The 13363-nt window shown below is 37.0% G+C and overlaps 2 protein-coding genes across 2 annotated transcripts in view; one reads left to right on the top strand and one right to left on the bottom strand.

Annotated features, from left to right (window-relative positions):
* Positions 1-13363, bottom strand: part of LOC144444175 (elongation factor 1-alpha) — a 322176-nt gene that overhangs the window by 118924 nt on the left and 189889 nt on the right. The window lies entirely within an intron of this gene.
* LOC144444197 (protein ABHD13-like) lies at positions 3350-10892 on the top strand. Its single transcript, XM_078133614.1, has 8 exons — positions 3350-3463; positions 4036-4376; positions 5011-5242; positions 7026-7126; positions 8161-8414; positions 9779-9883; positions 10404-10511; positions 10803-10892. Exons 2-8 carry the CDS (start codon positions 4088-4090, stop codon positions 10890-10892), a joined length of 1179 nt encoding a protein of 392 aa, XP_077989740.1. The 5' UTR covers positions 3350-3463; positions 4036-4087.

Here is a 13363-nt window from a genome sequence, read left to right as displayed (position 1 = left end):
TATGGAATCATGAAATTACTCCAGAACTCAAAGTTTATGAAAATACATCTATTTCCAGGAGTGGGATTACCTCTTTTATGGCAAAAAGAAGTGTTGTTATTTTAATACTATGTCGTGAGACATACAGACATGCCACCATCTTGTTTTTACAGTTGTCATAGGCAACCATTCAGAAATGAAAATACGGGTGCCACTTATGGCAACTGATGTATCGATGCATAGGAGCCTGTCAAACCCAGCTTGAGTACTTGTATAGTTGATCTACTGTAGGCACTCTAAGCCGTCAGTAAGGGATGGTTTCCATATTTCTACCTGTATACTCAGAGAGCCTTTCAATGGAGCCATACAGGCTTAGAATCAGAACAATATTAGATAGCTTCAAGAGTGGTTTCTCAGGTTTGACCAAACATTCTGTAGAAAATTGTGTAGGAATTCCTTTCAAAAATATTTTGGAAGTACCTGTATTACACTGATCATTCAATTTGTCTTTATTTTAAAAGTTGTGAAACTTTTGCTTGAATTTGTCGTTTGCTTGAATAATTAAGTTTTTCTTTTCATCCTTTATATTGTACTTTTTTTTCAAATGTTTCTTTTTGCACTATAGATCACTTGTTTTAGATCACTTCGTTTCTATCATAGTGTAGTCTTTGATATAGTTACTGTCACATGACTTAAATTGGGCCCCTTAAGTTTGTGATATTTAAAACAGTTTGATCAGATGATAAAACCAAGGTTAGACAACTCAAAGGTCAATTTTTTGAAATAAAATATACTACTTTGCAAAAGATAAAGTTTTGAATAGACTCAACAATGAGAGTAAAATAGATATATTGTATGTGATATAGAAATTTGATTTTATATAGAAATTAACCATTCATTTTGCTGTACCTGCTTTTACAACTGCTGACACCAAACTGTGGATGAATGGAAGGTTACAAACAGGGAAAGTAAACAAATGAATTGGATCAATAACACTTGGCACAGCATGTTGGAACAGCAAAGACTTGTATTTGTACAAGAAGTACCAGGGAAACTGGAAATTTGTATGCAAAGTGGCCATACAGCTGTTCTTATCAAATGATGGAATGTAATACAAGTCTCTGTACGTCCAATATGCTGTGCCAAGTGTTATTAATTCAATTAAGTTCTTTACTTTCCCTGTTTGTAATAGGTTCCATTCGTCCACGGTTTGGTGTCAGCAGTTGTAATGTACCTTTCTTTGACTTGACTGTAATTCAGACAAAAAAAATGAAAAGGAGTTAGCAGTCACTTAATTTCAATATCATTTTAGTTGAAAATTTAGCCATTTTACATTACGATCTGTGTTTTGCTTTGCTGTCAGCTTGTGAGACAGAAAATCCAAAACAAAGATTGCGGTGTAAACAGACGAGTCAAAGTTGGAAATGAATTATGTGATATGTATGCACTATTTAATAATGATATACATTCCATCTTTGTTGCAAGCAATGTAGGAAAATATATTTCATGATCATAAATAAAGACTTTACTATTTTCAAGTTATGTTTTCCTGATTAGAATGTTAAGACGTAAACAAAATTGTGTGGTTATGATTACGCTCAATTTTTAGAATGTAGGTAGATTTTTTTTTTTGACTTTTTTTTTGACTTTTTTTTTCCATGTGTGAGGGTCTAGTTCAGGTAGTTATGTTTTCCATTGTTTTCCATATGGTCTCTGTGTTGTTGGTTTCTTCCCATCAGATGTACAGCCATTACAGATTGGAAGAACAGTTTTATAGTGTATTTTTAAGTTGGTCAGTTTCTGCATCCACTATTTCTCATGAGACTTTACAATTTTCTTGATTTTATTATTTTTTCTCGAATATGTAAAAAAAAGATATAGGGTCGGCAGTGAAAAACTAGGTTAGGTAACCGAAACCAAACATTTTTTTTAAGGCCTAAATGGTTTACTTACTATCAAGGTCTTTCCCTCCAAAATAAGGTGAACAACTTGTCCTGTTTGGCACTTTGCTGCTAAAATTATTCAAACAAAATTCCAATTGGCCATTGCAGACTGCAAACAGGAAATTGAGAATACAATGCCCTTGCTCAAATTTGGGGGTATTATCACCTCATAGAACTGTTTTTTAAGACACTTGTCCCTTGGTGTTCTGTAGAAGTGTAACTCAGGGATGTTTCCATATTGTTCAGACATCGAGGAAAGCAGCAGTGCTCTATGATTAAACTGAGTAACCTATACCATGTATACCCCCAAGGTACACACAGACAGGAAGTAGAGCGCCACCATGTCAAATTTTGGAAAGGTCTATTGTTTGGAAATCATATTCAAATACCACCAAAATCCAAAATAATGCTAACACAATTGTTGCTGTTTGGTAAACACTCTCTCCAAAAAAATTATGCAAACAAAGTTCTAATTGTCCAGTAATAATTGCGAATCACTGAATGTTTGAAAGCAAATTTCTAGTTGTCCACACTTCCCCAAGCTACATTCTTCGTGATTATAAGTTCAGGCAACTTTTTTTAAACACGTAAAACTATCGCAAAATAACAGTTTCAAAACATGAAATACTCCAAATGTTCCAGCTACTGTGTCTTTGATATGATCAGGATTGGCACAAAAATAAAAGTGTTTTCACTTTTAACTGGTCAAATGTTGAGCGAACTTCAAACAAGTTTCTTGAGTGAGTGAGTGAGTGAGTGAGTGAGTGAGTGAGTGAGTGAGCGAGTGGAAAATTTCCAAATTTATTCTCCAGAGTTTTGATCAGAGAATATACAACTTTTATGAAAAGTGCACTCCCTCTCAAGCACCCTGTATGCCTAGATAGAACATGAAAGGAAATTTAAGCAGCCTAATTTTAAAATTGCTTGTATATCAGCATTTTGGCATCGAGTGGGTATCAAGTTGATTCTTCAGCGGGAGTTGACGACGCCCTCAACGATCGATTGTGATTCTGTGGCCAACTTCTGTTTGTATTGCAGATATTTTAGAACCTTGCTTGTTTGCTACGTGGCACCATGATGCCTCCTTGCATGAAATTCACTACAGTCTCGCGCTTTCTTGAATGCAATCAAGCGTAACCTTAAAAATATAAACAAATAACTTGACCTTTCGGGTCACTACACTCCCCAACCCAGTCAAAAATATTACAGACCCCTTAGCCTTGTCAAATTGTCATTTTAATATAAATATTTATGAAAGTCAGCAGATATATTCATGTTTCGCTGAGGCATTTGTCAGTTTAGAGTTTTATTCTGCTTCGACATTCTGTTTTCATCGCGTTCAATTTAACGACATTCTTGTTGCTGTTTTGTGAGCAAATATGTTGCAACAAATACGAGGTTGGATTGTGGGATAATCAAAATGGCCGCCTCCATGGATACGTCGACCTACATTTCACGACTGAACTAAAATTGGTAGCTTTGCTCTGTAGAATAAACTTGTATGCTGAAACCAATAAATCCAACAGTACTACATCGAAACGGTAAGTATTTACATTCGTTTAGATTTTCATAATGAGATATTGTTAGGTTTTGGATGTTACATCGATCGATCTGAATGGGCCGATCACTGATACCTTTGCGGAAGAGGTTACTGTACAATATTTCCAGTACATACAGAAACGAGTAAAATAAAAAATATCCCAAATATTACATATGTATTATGTAATGTTATCATTTATTGATAAAAATTGTTTATGTTTTTCTAAATTTAATGTTACTCCTATATGCAGCCTGTGGGCAGGAGTACTTGACTTGATCCCCTTCTAGGTCTACTGTGTACATAGTCCTATCTGATGACATAAAATCTCACACGATCCCGAGCGTGATGCATGCTTATCATGTGTGTATGTGGCTGTACAGTGTACTGTACTTCCTAACTTTTGTGAGGCTTTTGGCCATTTCAATTAAAAAAGTACAATTTTACGAAAAATTACATTCCACACGAAACTGCTAGTTCTTAAATGTTTAGGATTGGCTTAGATTGTTCTGTTGAAGATACCAAAATGTATATCATAAAACCATAGTTGATAATGAATATGTTTATCCTTTTTAGGTTGGTTACACATTAGATTGTAGTGTCTATTGTTAAATGAACACAAGCTCAAATGAAATCCAGAGCTAATACCAGCAGCTACAGTGATCAGTATTCTTCAATGGCAAAACCCAAACTCCGGAAGCAGGACTCGAACAATGAAGGTCAAAGTGATAAAATACACTCAGGACATCCTGGAAAAAACACAGGATTTGAACTTATAGAATTCATTGGTACTCTTGTCCTCAATATTCTATTGAAATTCTGGAGATTCTGCAGTGCAGGAGTTCTTCTACTGTTTTTACTCTATTGGCAGTTTGGTGGAATTCTTGTGTTTTTTTTAATGTGTTCTGCATTTTTCGGTAAGTAAGAAGTACAATGTATAGCCAAGTGTTTTAATTCATACTGAAAAATCATCAAATGAGGTGAATAGTCAGAATACCCTATGTAAATACTAAGGATACATGTACACAATAATGTGTATGAAATATACATTCTCGCAAACCAGAGCTGTTATTTCTTCCGCTACACTTCGAAATGAAAGTAGGGTGGCATGTTAAGAACTGTGCTGTAAAACAGGCTGTGGTTTGCGACGATGGAAATATAGTATGTAAGTAGATTTAGCTTCATATTTGTGTCAGATTGAACTTGACCTTCTACTGCCAAGACAGTCGCCATTTTTATTCTCATTAAAATTTTTCATCCAAAACGCGGCTGAAAACTTAGGTGATATATGGGAAATGGTTAGCTCCGTTCAGACTGTTGAAGGACAGACATGCTTCCTTTTGAAGGAAGGAAGGGAGGTTTTTTTTTTGTCGTTTTTTTTTTCATGTATCAGTATTCCAGTTTTTGTTTACAGCCTAATAAAGGCTTAGTTTGGATCCATAGCTTTCCTTTAATTATAAATAATCTAACACTGAAATACAAACACAATCAATAACTCAAATGTTAAAGTTCTATAATTAGTATTATTATTACCTGTATTTTCCTTGACAGGTATTGTATATAATTACCAAGACGGTCTCCTGTACTATCCTGACCAACCAGAATCTTCAAGGATGTATGTCATGTCTCCGCATGTCTTCGGAGTGCCTTATGAAAATCTATTTATTACTACAAATGATGGTGTTAAAATTAATGCAATACTTTTAAAACAGAGAGCTGAGGTGATAGCACTTGCTCCTACAATTGTATTCTTCCATGGCAATGCTGGTAATATCGGGCATAGGTATGTTATCAAGTTTTTCCCTTTCCTTTGAAAAATACATTGCACAGAGATTTTTACAGAAGGCCGTGAAATGGTTCATAAACTTCAACAATAGATTATCAGTCCTGTTAGTTTTACACAAGAAAACTGAATGTATAAACAAATGTTGATATATCTTTCCATCAATCTTAGCTGTAACACAGTTAACTTGATGTCGAACAATATAGCATGAATTTCTGGTACAGTATGGATTCCAGACTACAAATAGCTGTGCTATACTACACTAGAGAACAGGACAGTATGGATTCCAGGCTACAAATAGCCATGCTATACTGTAGAACAGGACAGAATGGATTCCAGGCTACAAATAGCCATGCTATACTGTATAACAGGACAGTATGGATTCCAGGCTCCAAATAGCCATGCTATACTATAGAACAGGACAGTATGGATTCCAGGCTCCAAATAGCCATGCTATACTGTATAACAGGACAGTATGGATTCCAGGCTCCAAATAGCCATGCTATACTATACTATAGAACAGGACAGTATGGATTCCAGGCTCCAAATAGCCATGCTATACTGTAGAACAGGAAAGTATGGATTCCAGGCTACAAATAGCCATGCTATACTGTAGAACAGGACAGTATGGATTCCAGGCTACAAAGAGCCATGCTATACTGTAGAACAGGACAGTATGGATTCCAGGTACAAATAGCCATGCTATACTGTAGAACAGGACAGTATGGATTCCAGGCTACAAATAGCCATGCCATACTGTAGAACAGGAAAGAATGGATTCCAGGCTACAAATAGCCATGCTATATTGTAAAACAGGACAGAATGGATTCCAGGTTACAAATAGCCATGCTATATTGTAAAACAGGACAGTATGGATTCCAGGCTACAAATAGCCATGCTATACTGTAGAACAGGACAGTATGGATTCCAGGCTACAAATAGCCTAGACTGTCGACAGTCGCTCGCGCCTTTTTTTCCTATGTTTTATCTAAACTCCGATCTGGCGCAACACTAGTATAATCGCAAACTGATATTGAGGGCCGAAGGCCCGAATGGTTGAAGGCCGAAGGCCCGAGCCTTCGGCCCTCGATATCAGTTTGCGATTAGACTAGTGTTGCGCCGGATCGGAGTTTAGATAAAACGGAGGAAAAAAAGGCGCGAGCGACTGTCGACAGTCTACAAATAGCCATGCTTTACTGTAGAACAGGACAGTATGGATTCAAGGCTACAAATAGCCATGCTATACTATAGAACAGGACAGTATGGATTCAAGGCTACAAATAGCCATGCTATATTGTAGAACAGGACAGTATGGATTCCAGGCTACAAATAGCCATGCTATATTGTAGAACAGGACAGTATGGATTCCAGGCTACAAATAGCCATGCTATATTGTAGAACAGGACAGTATGGATTCCAGGCTACAAATAGCCATACTATACTGTAGAACAGGACAGTATGGATTCCAGGCTACAAATAGCCATGCTATACTGTAGAACAGGACAGTATGGATTCCAGGCTACAAATAGCCATGCTATATTGTAGAACAGGACAGTATGGACTCCAGGCTACAAAGAGCCATATTGTACTGTAGAACGGGACATCATTCCAGGGAAACAGTGGTAATATTTTGTGTTTCACAAAAAAAGACACACTCCTAATATTTGTTGTAAATTAAGTAATAGCAGTCAAAATATCTTGAAGTGTAACAAAGTGAATGATGTATTTTGTAGAATGTGCTCGTGTAGTCTTTTTATATGTCTTACTATTTTTTAATCATTAGACTCCTCAACTCACAAGCCCTTCATTCATTTTGTGGATGCAATGTACTACTGGTGGAATACAGGGGATTCGGAAAAAGTGAAGGCTCCCCTAGTGAAGAAGGTAAGGTACCATCAATTCAAATTCTTTGGTTGCCGTCCGAAAAAAACAAACACATTTAGTTTTGCTCAAAATTTCCGTGTAAGGCTGTATTTCATACTGTTGTGAATGGAAAGACTCTTCAAATATCTTCACAATAACCACACATATTTCTAACTAGTTGCTTAAAACAATCAAAATTTGGACCTTGACATTTATATTTCACCAGTGCAATAGTTTGCGCACAGCCGCAAATCGGCTCAGGAACTGGTACGCATGTGCGTCCTACATACTATGCAATGTTTTTTTGGTGGTTTTACCCAAGGATGCATTGTGGCGCAATGACTACGCATGCACATTCTATATAATATATGCATTCTCCACACAGAGGGCGCTATCTACAATATCATCGTGAGGCAGCCAGTCACAAATGAATCTAATCTGCATGAGCTTATGGGCTTTGCCTAGTGATGATATTAGATTTAGGTACAGACAGAAAATGAATCAACAGCAAGTCAATTTTACATGAAATGCTAGCATTGTGTTTTTTTCTGTGTTTGTTTTTTCCCACTGTCTGTCTGGTAGGTTTTGGAGAAATCCAAGGACGGCAAACAAATAATTGATGGAACGTAAATATGTTACCAAAACAAGAGATAGTGTTTAGCTTCACGGATTCTAAGTTGATAATTTACCATCTTACATGTATGTCTCCTGACTTTTCATGCTGTTTGTCAACATTTATCTGGAGCTTGCATGTTTGAGCCTCGCTGCCACCATTTGCTTCTGATTGGCTAAAGTCCTTGGGCAAGACATGAACCACACTTGTGCCTCAGTCCACCCAGCTGTATAATTGGGGACCTGGTAAGATAGAGGTTGCACGGTGAATGTTTTAATCCTATGTGCGTAGTGGCTGCAATGGATTGTATGCTCACCAGAGAGTTGTTGAAGCATAAGGGCTGTTGTGCCATCATTGATCCGTGTCAGGGGTAACAATTGTAAAACTTAAAATGCTATCTATTCACTGACCATCCTTCTTACTGCACGCTTTTCCTTTTCAGGCTTTTATAAAGACGCACAAGCCGCCGTTGACTACCTTTCAAAGAGGAGTGATATAAACCCAAGCAAACTAATACTGTTTGGTCGGTCACTAGGGGGCGGTGTTGCTATCAACCTAGCATCAGAGCCAGAATACAGAGATCAACTGTGTGCACTTATTGTTGAAAATACATTTACAAGTATTCCTGATGTTGCAAATATTATTTTTAATGTTCCTGTTTTGAAATGGTTGCCACTTTGGTGTCATAAAAATAAGGTAATCTGAATGTCTTTTGTATGTTTTAAGATTAAAGTTAGATTGCAAAGAGAAAGCTAAATCTTTTGGAGAGATTTTTCACGTGAGACAAACAGCTGCATAGTTCCTTTTAACGATTTTGTTTGGAAGATTCAAGCTATACAACCAACGAAGCTAATATATATACTTTATGTCAAAGTTGACATTTGGAAAGAAGGTCGTGCCCTCTTTTTTTTTAAAATTCAGTTTTATAGAAAAAGCTACAAGATGCAAATTATGATATTTACAGCAGAAAAATCTAAGGGTCGCCAAAAGACTGTGCATATCATACACATTTTATGTTCCCAAGAACAATTTAGATAGATAACAAACAGGCTTTCCACAGACAAGTTATTACAAATATAAGCAACACCACATTCCTGCTGACAAGCAAACACTGTATGTGTACACACGTCATCACGGGAACTATGCAAGCAGACTCAAATTCTTGCTATCATCAATTGGTATGTGTCAAAATCTAAGCCTGCAATGTGATGTCATTAAAAAGCTTCTTTGTTCCAAGGACTTTGTGTGTGTCTGTGTATCAGTTGGGACCGGATGGTATTGTTTATATTTGTCGTGACTGGTCTGTGGGAAGCCTGTTTCTTATCTATCTAAATTGTTCTTGGGGAACATAAAATGTGTATGATACAAAGTCTTTCAGCGGTCCCTTCGATATTTCTGCTGTAGTTCAAATGGTGAAAATGTTGTCTACCTTTTATCGCAATGTGTACATAGGAAAGATGTTTGACGTTTGATAAATTCTGTATTTACTTATCATTCGACACCCTAAGTCCACATGAAGCACTATTTTTTTGTAAAGAAATGCACTTCCATTGTTTCTAGTGGCTATGATTTTAAAGGGGAATGCCACACCAAGAAACAGAAACATCTCCATAAACTTTATAAACAAATTTTATAATATATTCATGGTTGAACAATGAATATTCATGACTCCTAAGTGCCTATTCCCTTCAGTGTAAAACATCTCATGAATATTCATTGTTCAACCATGAATGTAGTATTTCACACATGATTCAAAGGCCCACAACAAGGATACCTAGTATAAACGCATAAGATCAACTTGATGTCCTCTGAAATCGCAAGTAATTGTAAATGATGTAACGTCATAAAATGACTCTCTATAAACCCATAGTTTATGAAAATGTCGTTATTTCCTGGAGTGGCAAACCCCTTTAATGAAATGGATAACTATCAGTAGCTTCATACTATTGTAAAGTATTTAAGACAAATCAAACTCAAGGACAAAGGTGAAACATAACTCTGATAATGACCCTCCAGAAAGTTCCCTCAAATGACAGCATTATTTTGTTTTTATACTTCAGTATTTAAGTATGAAAAAGATTCCACGTGTGAAAGCACCAACATTATTTTTGTCAGGGATGCAAGATGAACTTATACCACCAAGAATGATGCAAGCGTTATTTCAGGTATGTGTGTACTCCCATAACAATATATGCTAGCGCCCCCAGTGGCAAACTATGCAATCTTCTTTCTTTTCTGATAACCTGAACACAATGTAATGTTCTGCATTAGGATAGTTTGTGTCATTTCTGCATTGCTAATTCTGTCATTTCTGCAAATTATTCCAGACACCTCTTTATTTTTTGACCACTACACATCACAATGAACCACATGACAATGGAGGTTATATGCATGGGTGCTTGCAGTTTTATCTGCAGTCGTACTTCAGTGAGGAAGGTGATTAGGAAAGTGAAGCAGAACACACCACAAACACGAGTGCACACGTATCCTGAGTACCCACACTGGCATTCACATGTGATGTGGTTCTGTATGATGACATACATTTATCCAAAACTAATTTCATAAAAAATATAACTGCGTTCATGTGATTTGTGAGTAGAGAACACTTGCACACTCATTTGCATATTCAACAATGTTTTTGGTTTGGAGTGTAAGTAGTATTTATTTCTCTTTTAATAACTGTAGGCCTCAGGAGCAATAGGTAAACGACTTGTGAAATTTGAAAATGGAACACATAATGAAACATGGCAGAGTGATGGATACTTTGAGACCATATGTCTCTTTGTTAACGAGGTAAGTTACTGATGACAGGAGACATATACAAGGTAGGGGGCTATGTGTGTGTGTGTGTGTGTGTGTGTGTGTGTGTGTGTATTGTGTGTGTGTTTGTGTGTGTGTGTGTTTGTGTGTGTGTGAGAGTGATAGTGAACATATTTCACCATATGATGTAAAGGTATTTCTAACTGTACAAGATTATCACACTTTACTTACATATACAAAGGAGACATACTTTATAGTGTATATTACTTTGACCACATACATGTAGTCAAAACATTAAAGTATTGTCTCTTCTGTCTTCTCCAGGTTACCAAAACTCAGGGACCAAGAATGGATACAACACGCCCAACAGAGGGGTCAGTCATAGTTGAAACAGCAACTTACGAAACAGTTTAGTACCATCCCATCTCATCAAACACCCTCCATCCTTCACTCTCACCCCCCAAATCCTCCCATGATAACAAGAATGAATACTACATATATACAACAGAGGGTTGAGTGATATTGGAAAGAACAACTTATGAAATGGTTTAGCTCTCACCCTTCCTCTCTCTCACCCTTCTTTCATGATGACAAAGAATGGATACAACACAGAGGGGTGAGTGATGATGGAAACAACAACTTATGAAATGGTTTAGACCCCACACCCCCACACCCCCACACCCCCACCCCACCTATCCTCGCTCTCACCCGCCTCTCTTGATAACCAAGAATGGATACTGCACACATGGTGGATGGCTCAGTGATAGTAGAAACAGCAACTTATGAGATTATGTATGAAAATTACATAGTGTACTGATCTTCAAAATTGATGGTATATTGTGAAGCCTTTGAAAGGTTCTGTATGTATTGTCAATTATTAGAATAATATGTGTAGTTCAGGAAGAACTTACCAAAGGCTTCACATCAGCCAATCAGTAGGAATATTCAAAGGCTTCACATCAGCCAATCAGTAGGAATGTTCAAAAGCTTCACATCAGCCAATCGGTATGAATGTTCAAAGGCTTCACATCAGCCAATCGGTAGGAATGTTCAAAGGCTTCACATCAGCCAATCGGTATGAATGTTCAAAGGCTTCACATCAGCCAATCAGTAGGAATGTTCAAAGGCTTCACATTAGCCAATCGGTAGGAATGTTCAAAGGCTTCACATCAGCCAATCGGTATGAATGTTCAAAGGCTTCACATCAGCCAATCGGTATGAATGTTCAAAGGCTTCACAACAGCCAATCGGTAGAAATGTTCAAAGGCTTCACATCAGCCAATCGGTAGGAATGTTCAAAGGCTTCACATCAGCCAATCGGTATGAATGTTCAAAGGCTTCACATCAGCCAATCGGTAGGAATGTTCAAAGGCTTCACATCAGCCAATCGGTAGGAATGTTCAAAGGCTTCACATCAGCCAATCGGTATGAATGTTCAAAGGCTTCACATCAGCCAATCGGTAGGAATGTTCAAAGGCTTCACATCAGCCAATCGGTAGGAATGTTCAAAGGCTTCACATCAGCCAATCGGTAGGAATGTTCAAAGGCTTCACATCAGCCAATCAGTATGAATGTCCAAAGGCTTCACATCAGCCAATCGGTATAAATGTTCAAAGGCTTCACATCAGCCAATCAGTAGGAATGTTCAAAGGCTTCACATCAGCCAATCGGTATGAATGTTCAAAGGCTTCACATCAGCCAATCAGTAGGAACCTCTGAGGTCTTCACACCTGTGCATCAGCCAATCAATAGGAACGTTCAAAGGCTTCACACCACTCAATTAATAGGAACCTTCAAAGGCTTCACATCAGCGAATGAGTAGGAACTTTCTGAAGGCTTCACAGCCAATCAGGAGGAACCTTGTAAAGGACTCAAATGATCTTGATATCATAAAGCCACTGTTTAACATTAAAAAAATATTATCATTTCATTCTAAAAGAAATTTAGTTGTGCCAAAAAGTTTTAGGAAGACAAGAATATTTCGAATATAAGTTTTAGCGGTAAAGTCCCACTCCTTGTTGATTTACTATAATGGCTGTTATATTTATGTTGAGTTTAGACAGTGCAGGTGAAAACAATTAAACTTGTATAATGCAAATTGGACCAAGTAACCTCATATCATCAATACTGTTGGTCTTTTTTTATGTATTCTAGAAAATGTAAACTAGAAACTGTACATTAGAAACTGTAAACTAGAAACTGTAAACTAGAAACTACAAGATATAAAGGAATGTGTTTCTTTATATCAATTTTTGTTGTTGCTCCTTTTGTTTTTCTTTGCTGATCAGTTGTATTAAACGGGTAACACAGTCAGTAGGAATGATTATACCATACACAAGCCGAGTTGAACAAAAAAATATAGAATTTATACCCTGGTTGTTCTACGTCATGACCACTCGTGTCAACGTCACTAGTTCTGCTGTGTTCGAAGTAACGTTCATAATTATCATTACAAAAAATGTACTTTCACCGGTTTTTCTTTGATATTACTGGCACTAGTATAATTATGTTATTCTCCAATATTTTTCTTCATTCAGCTGGAAAATACTCGTGAAGTAAGGGTTTTATCACTACTTGTCTAGCATCTCGTAGTGACAAGGCTCCTTAGGTCACTCGTATTTTCCTTGGCTGAAGGAAGAAAAGTATTGGGGAATAATGTCTAATATGAGTTTTGGAGTATTTTAATGTTTACATGATGCAAATATTACACATAAATTGTGAAAAGTAAATGATATTGGGGCATTCTCTAAGTGCATATTATCTTGTGTAAATGCCATGAATATTCATTGTTCACCTACTGTATATGCATTTCTGCTAACTCCCATGAGGCAATGTATCTCATAGCAAAAATCCCCCAAATGAGACTGAAATTCAAATTGGCATTT

The sequence above is a fragment of the Glandiceps talaboti genome, chromosome 13 (genome assembly GCF_964340395.1).
Source record: "Glandiceps talaboti chromosome 13, keGlaTala1.1, whole genome shotgun sequence".
Lineage (NCBI taxonomy): Eukaryota > Metazoa > Hemichordata > Enteropneusta > Spengelidae > Glandiceps > Glandiceps talaboti.
The sequence above is the reverse complement of the archived record's forward strand: the minus strand, read 5'-3'. Positions and strand labels throughout refer to the sequence as shown.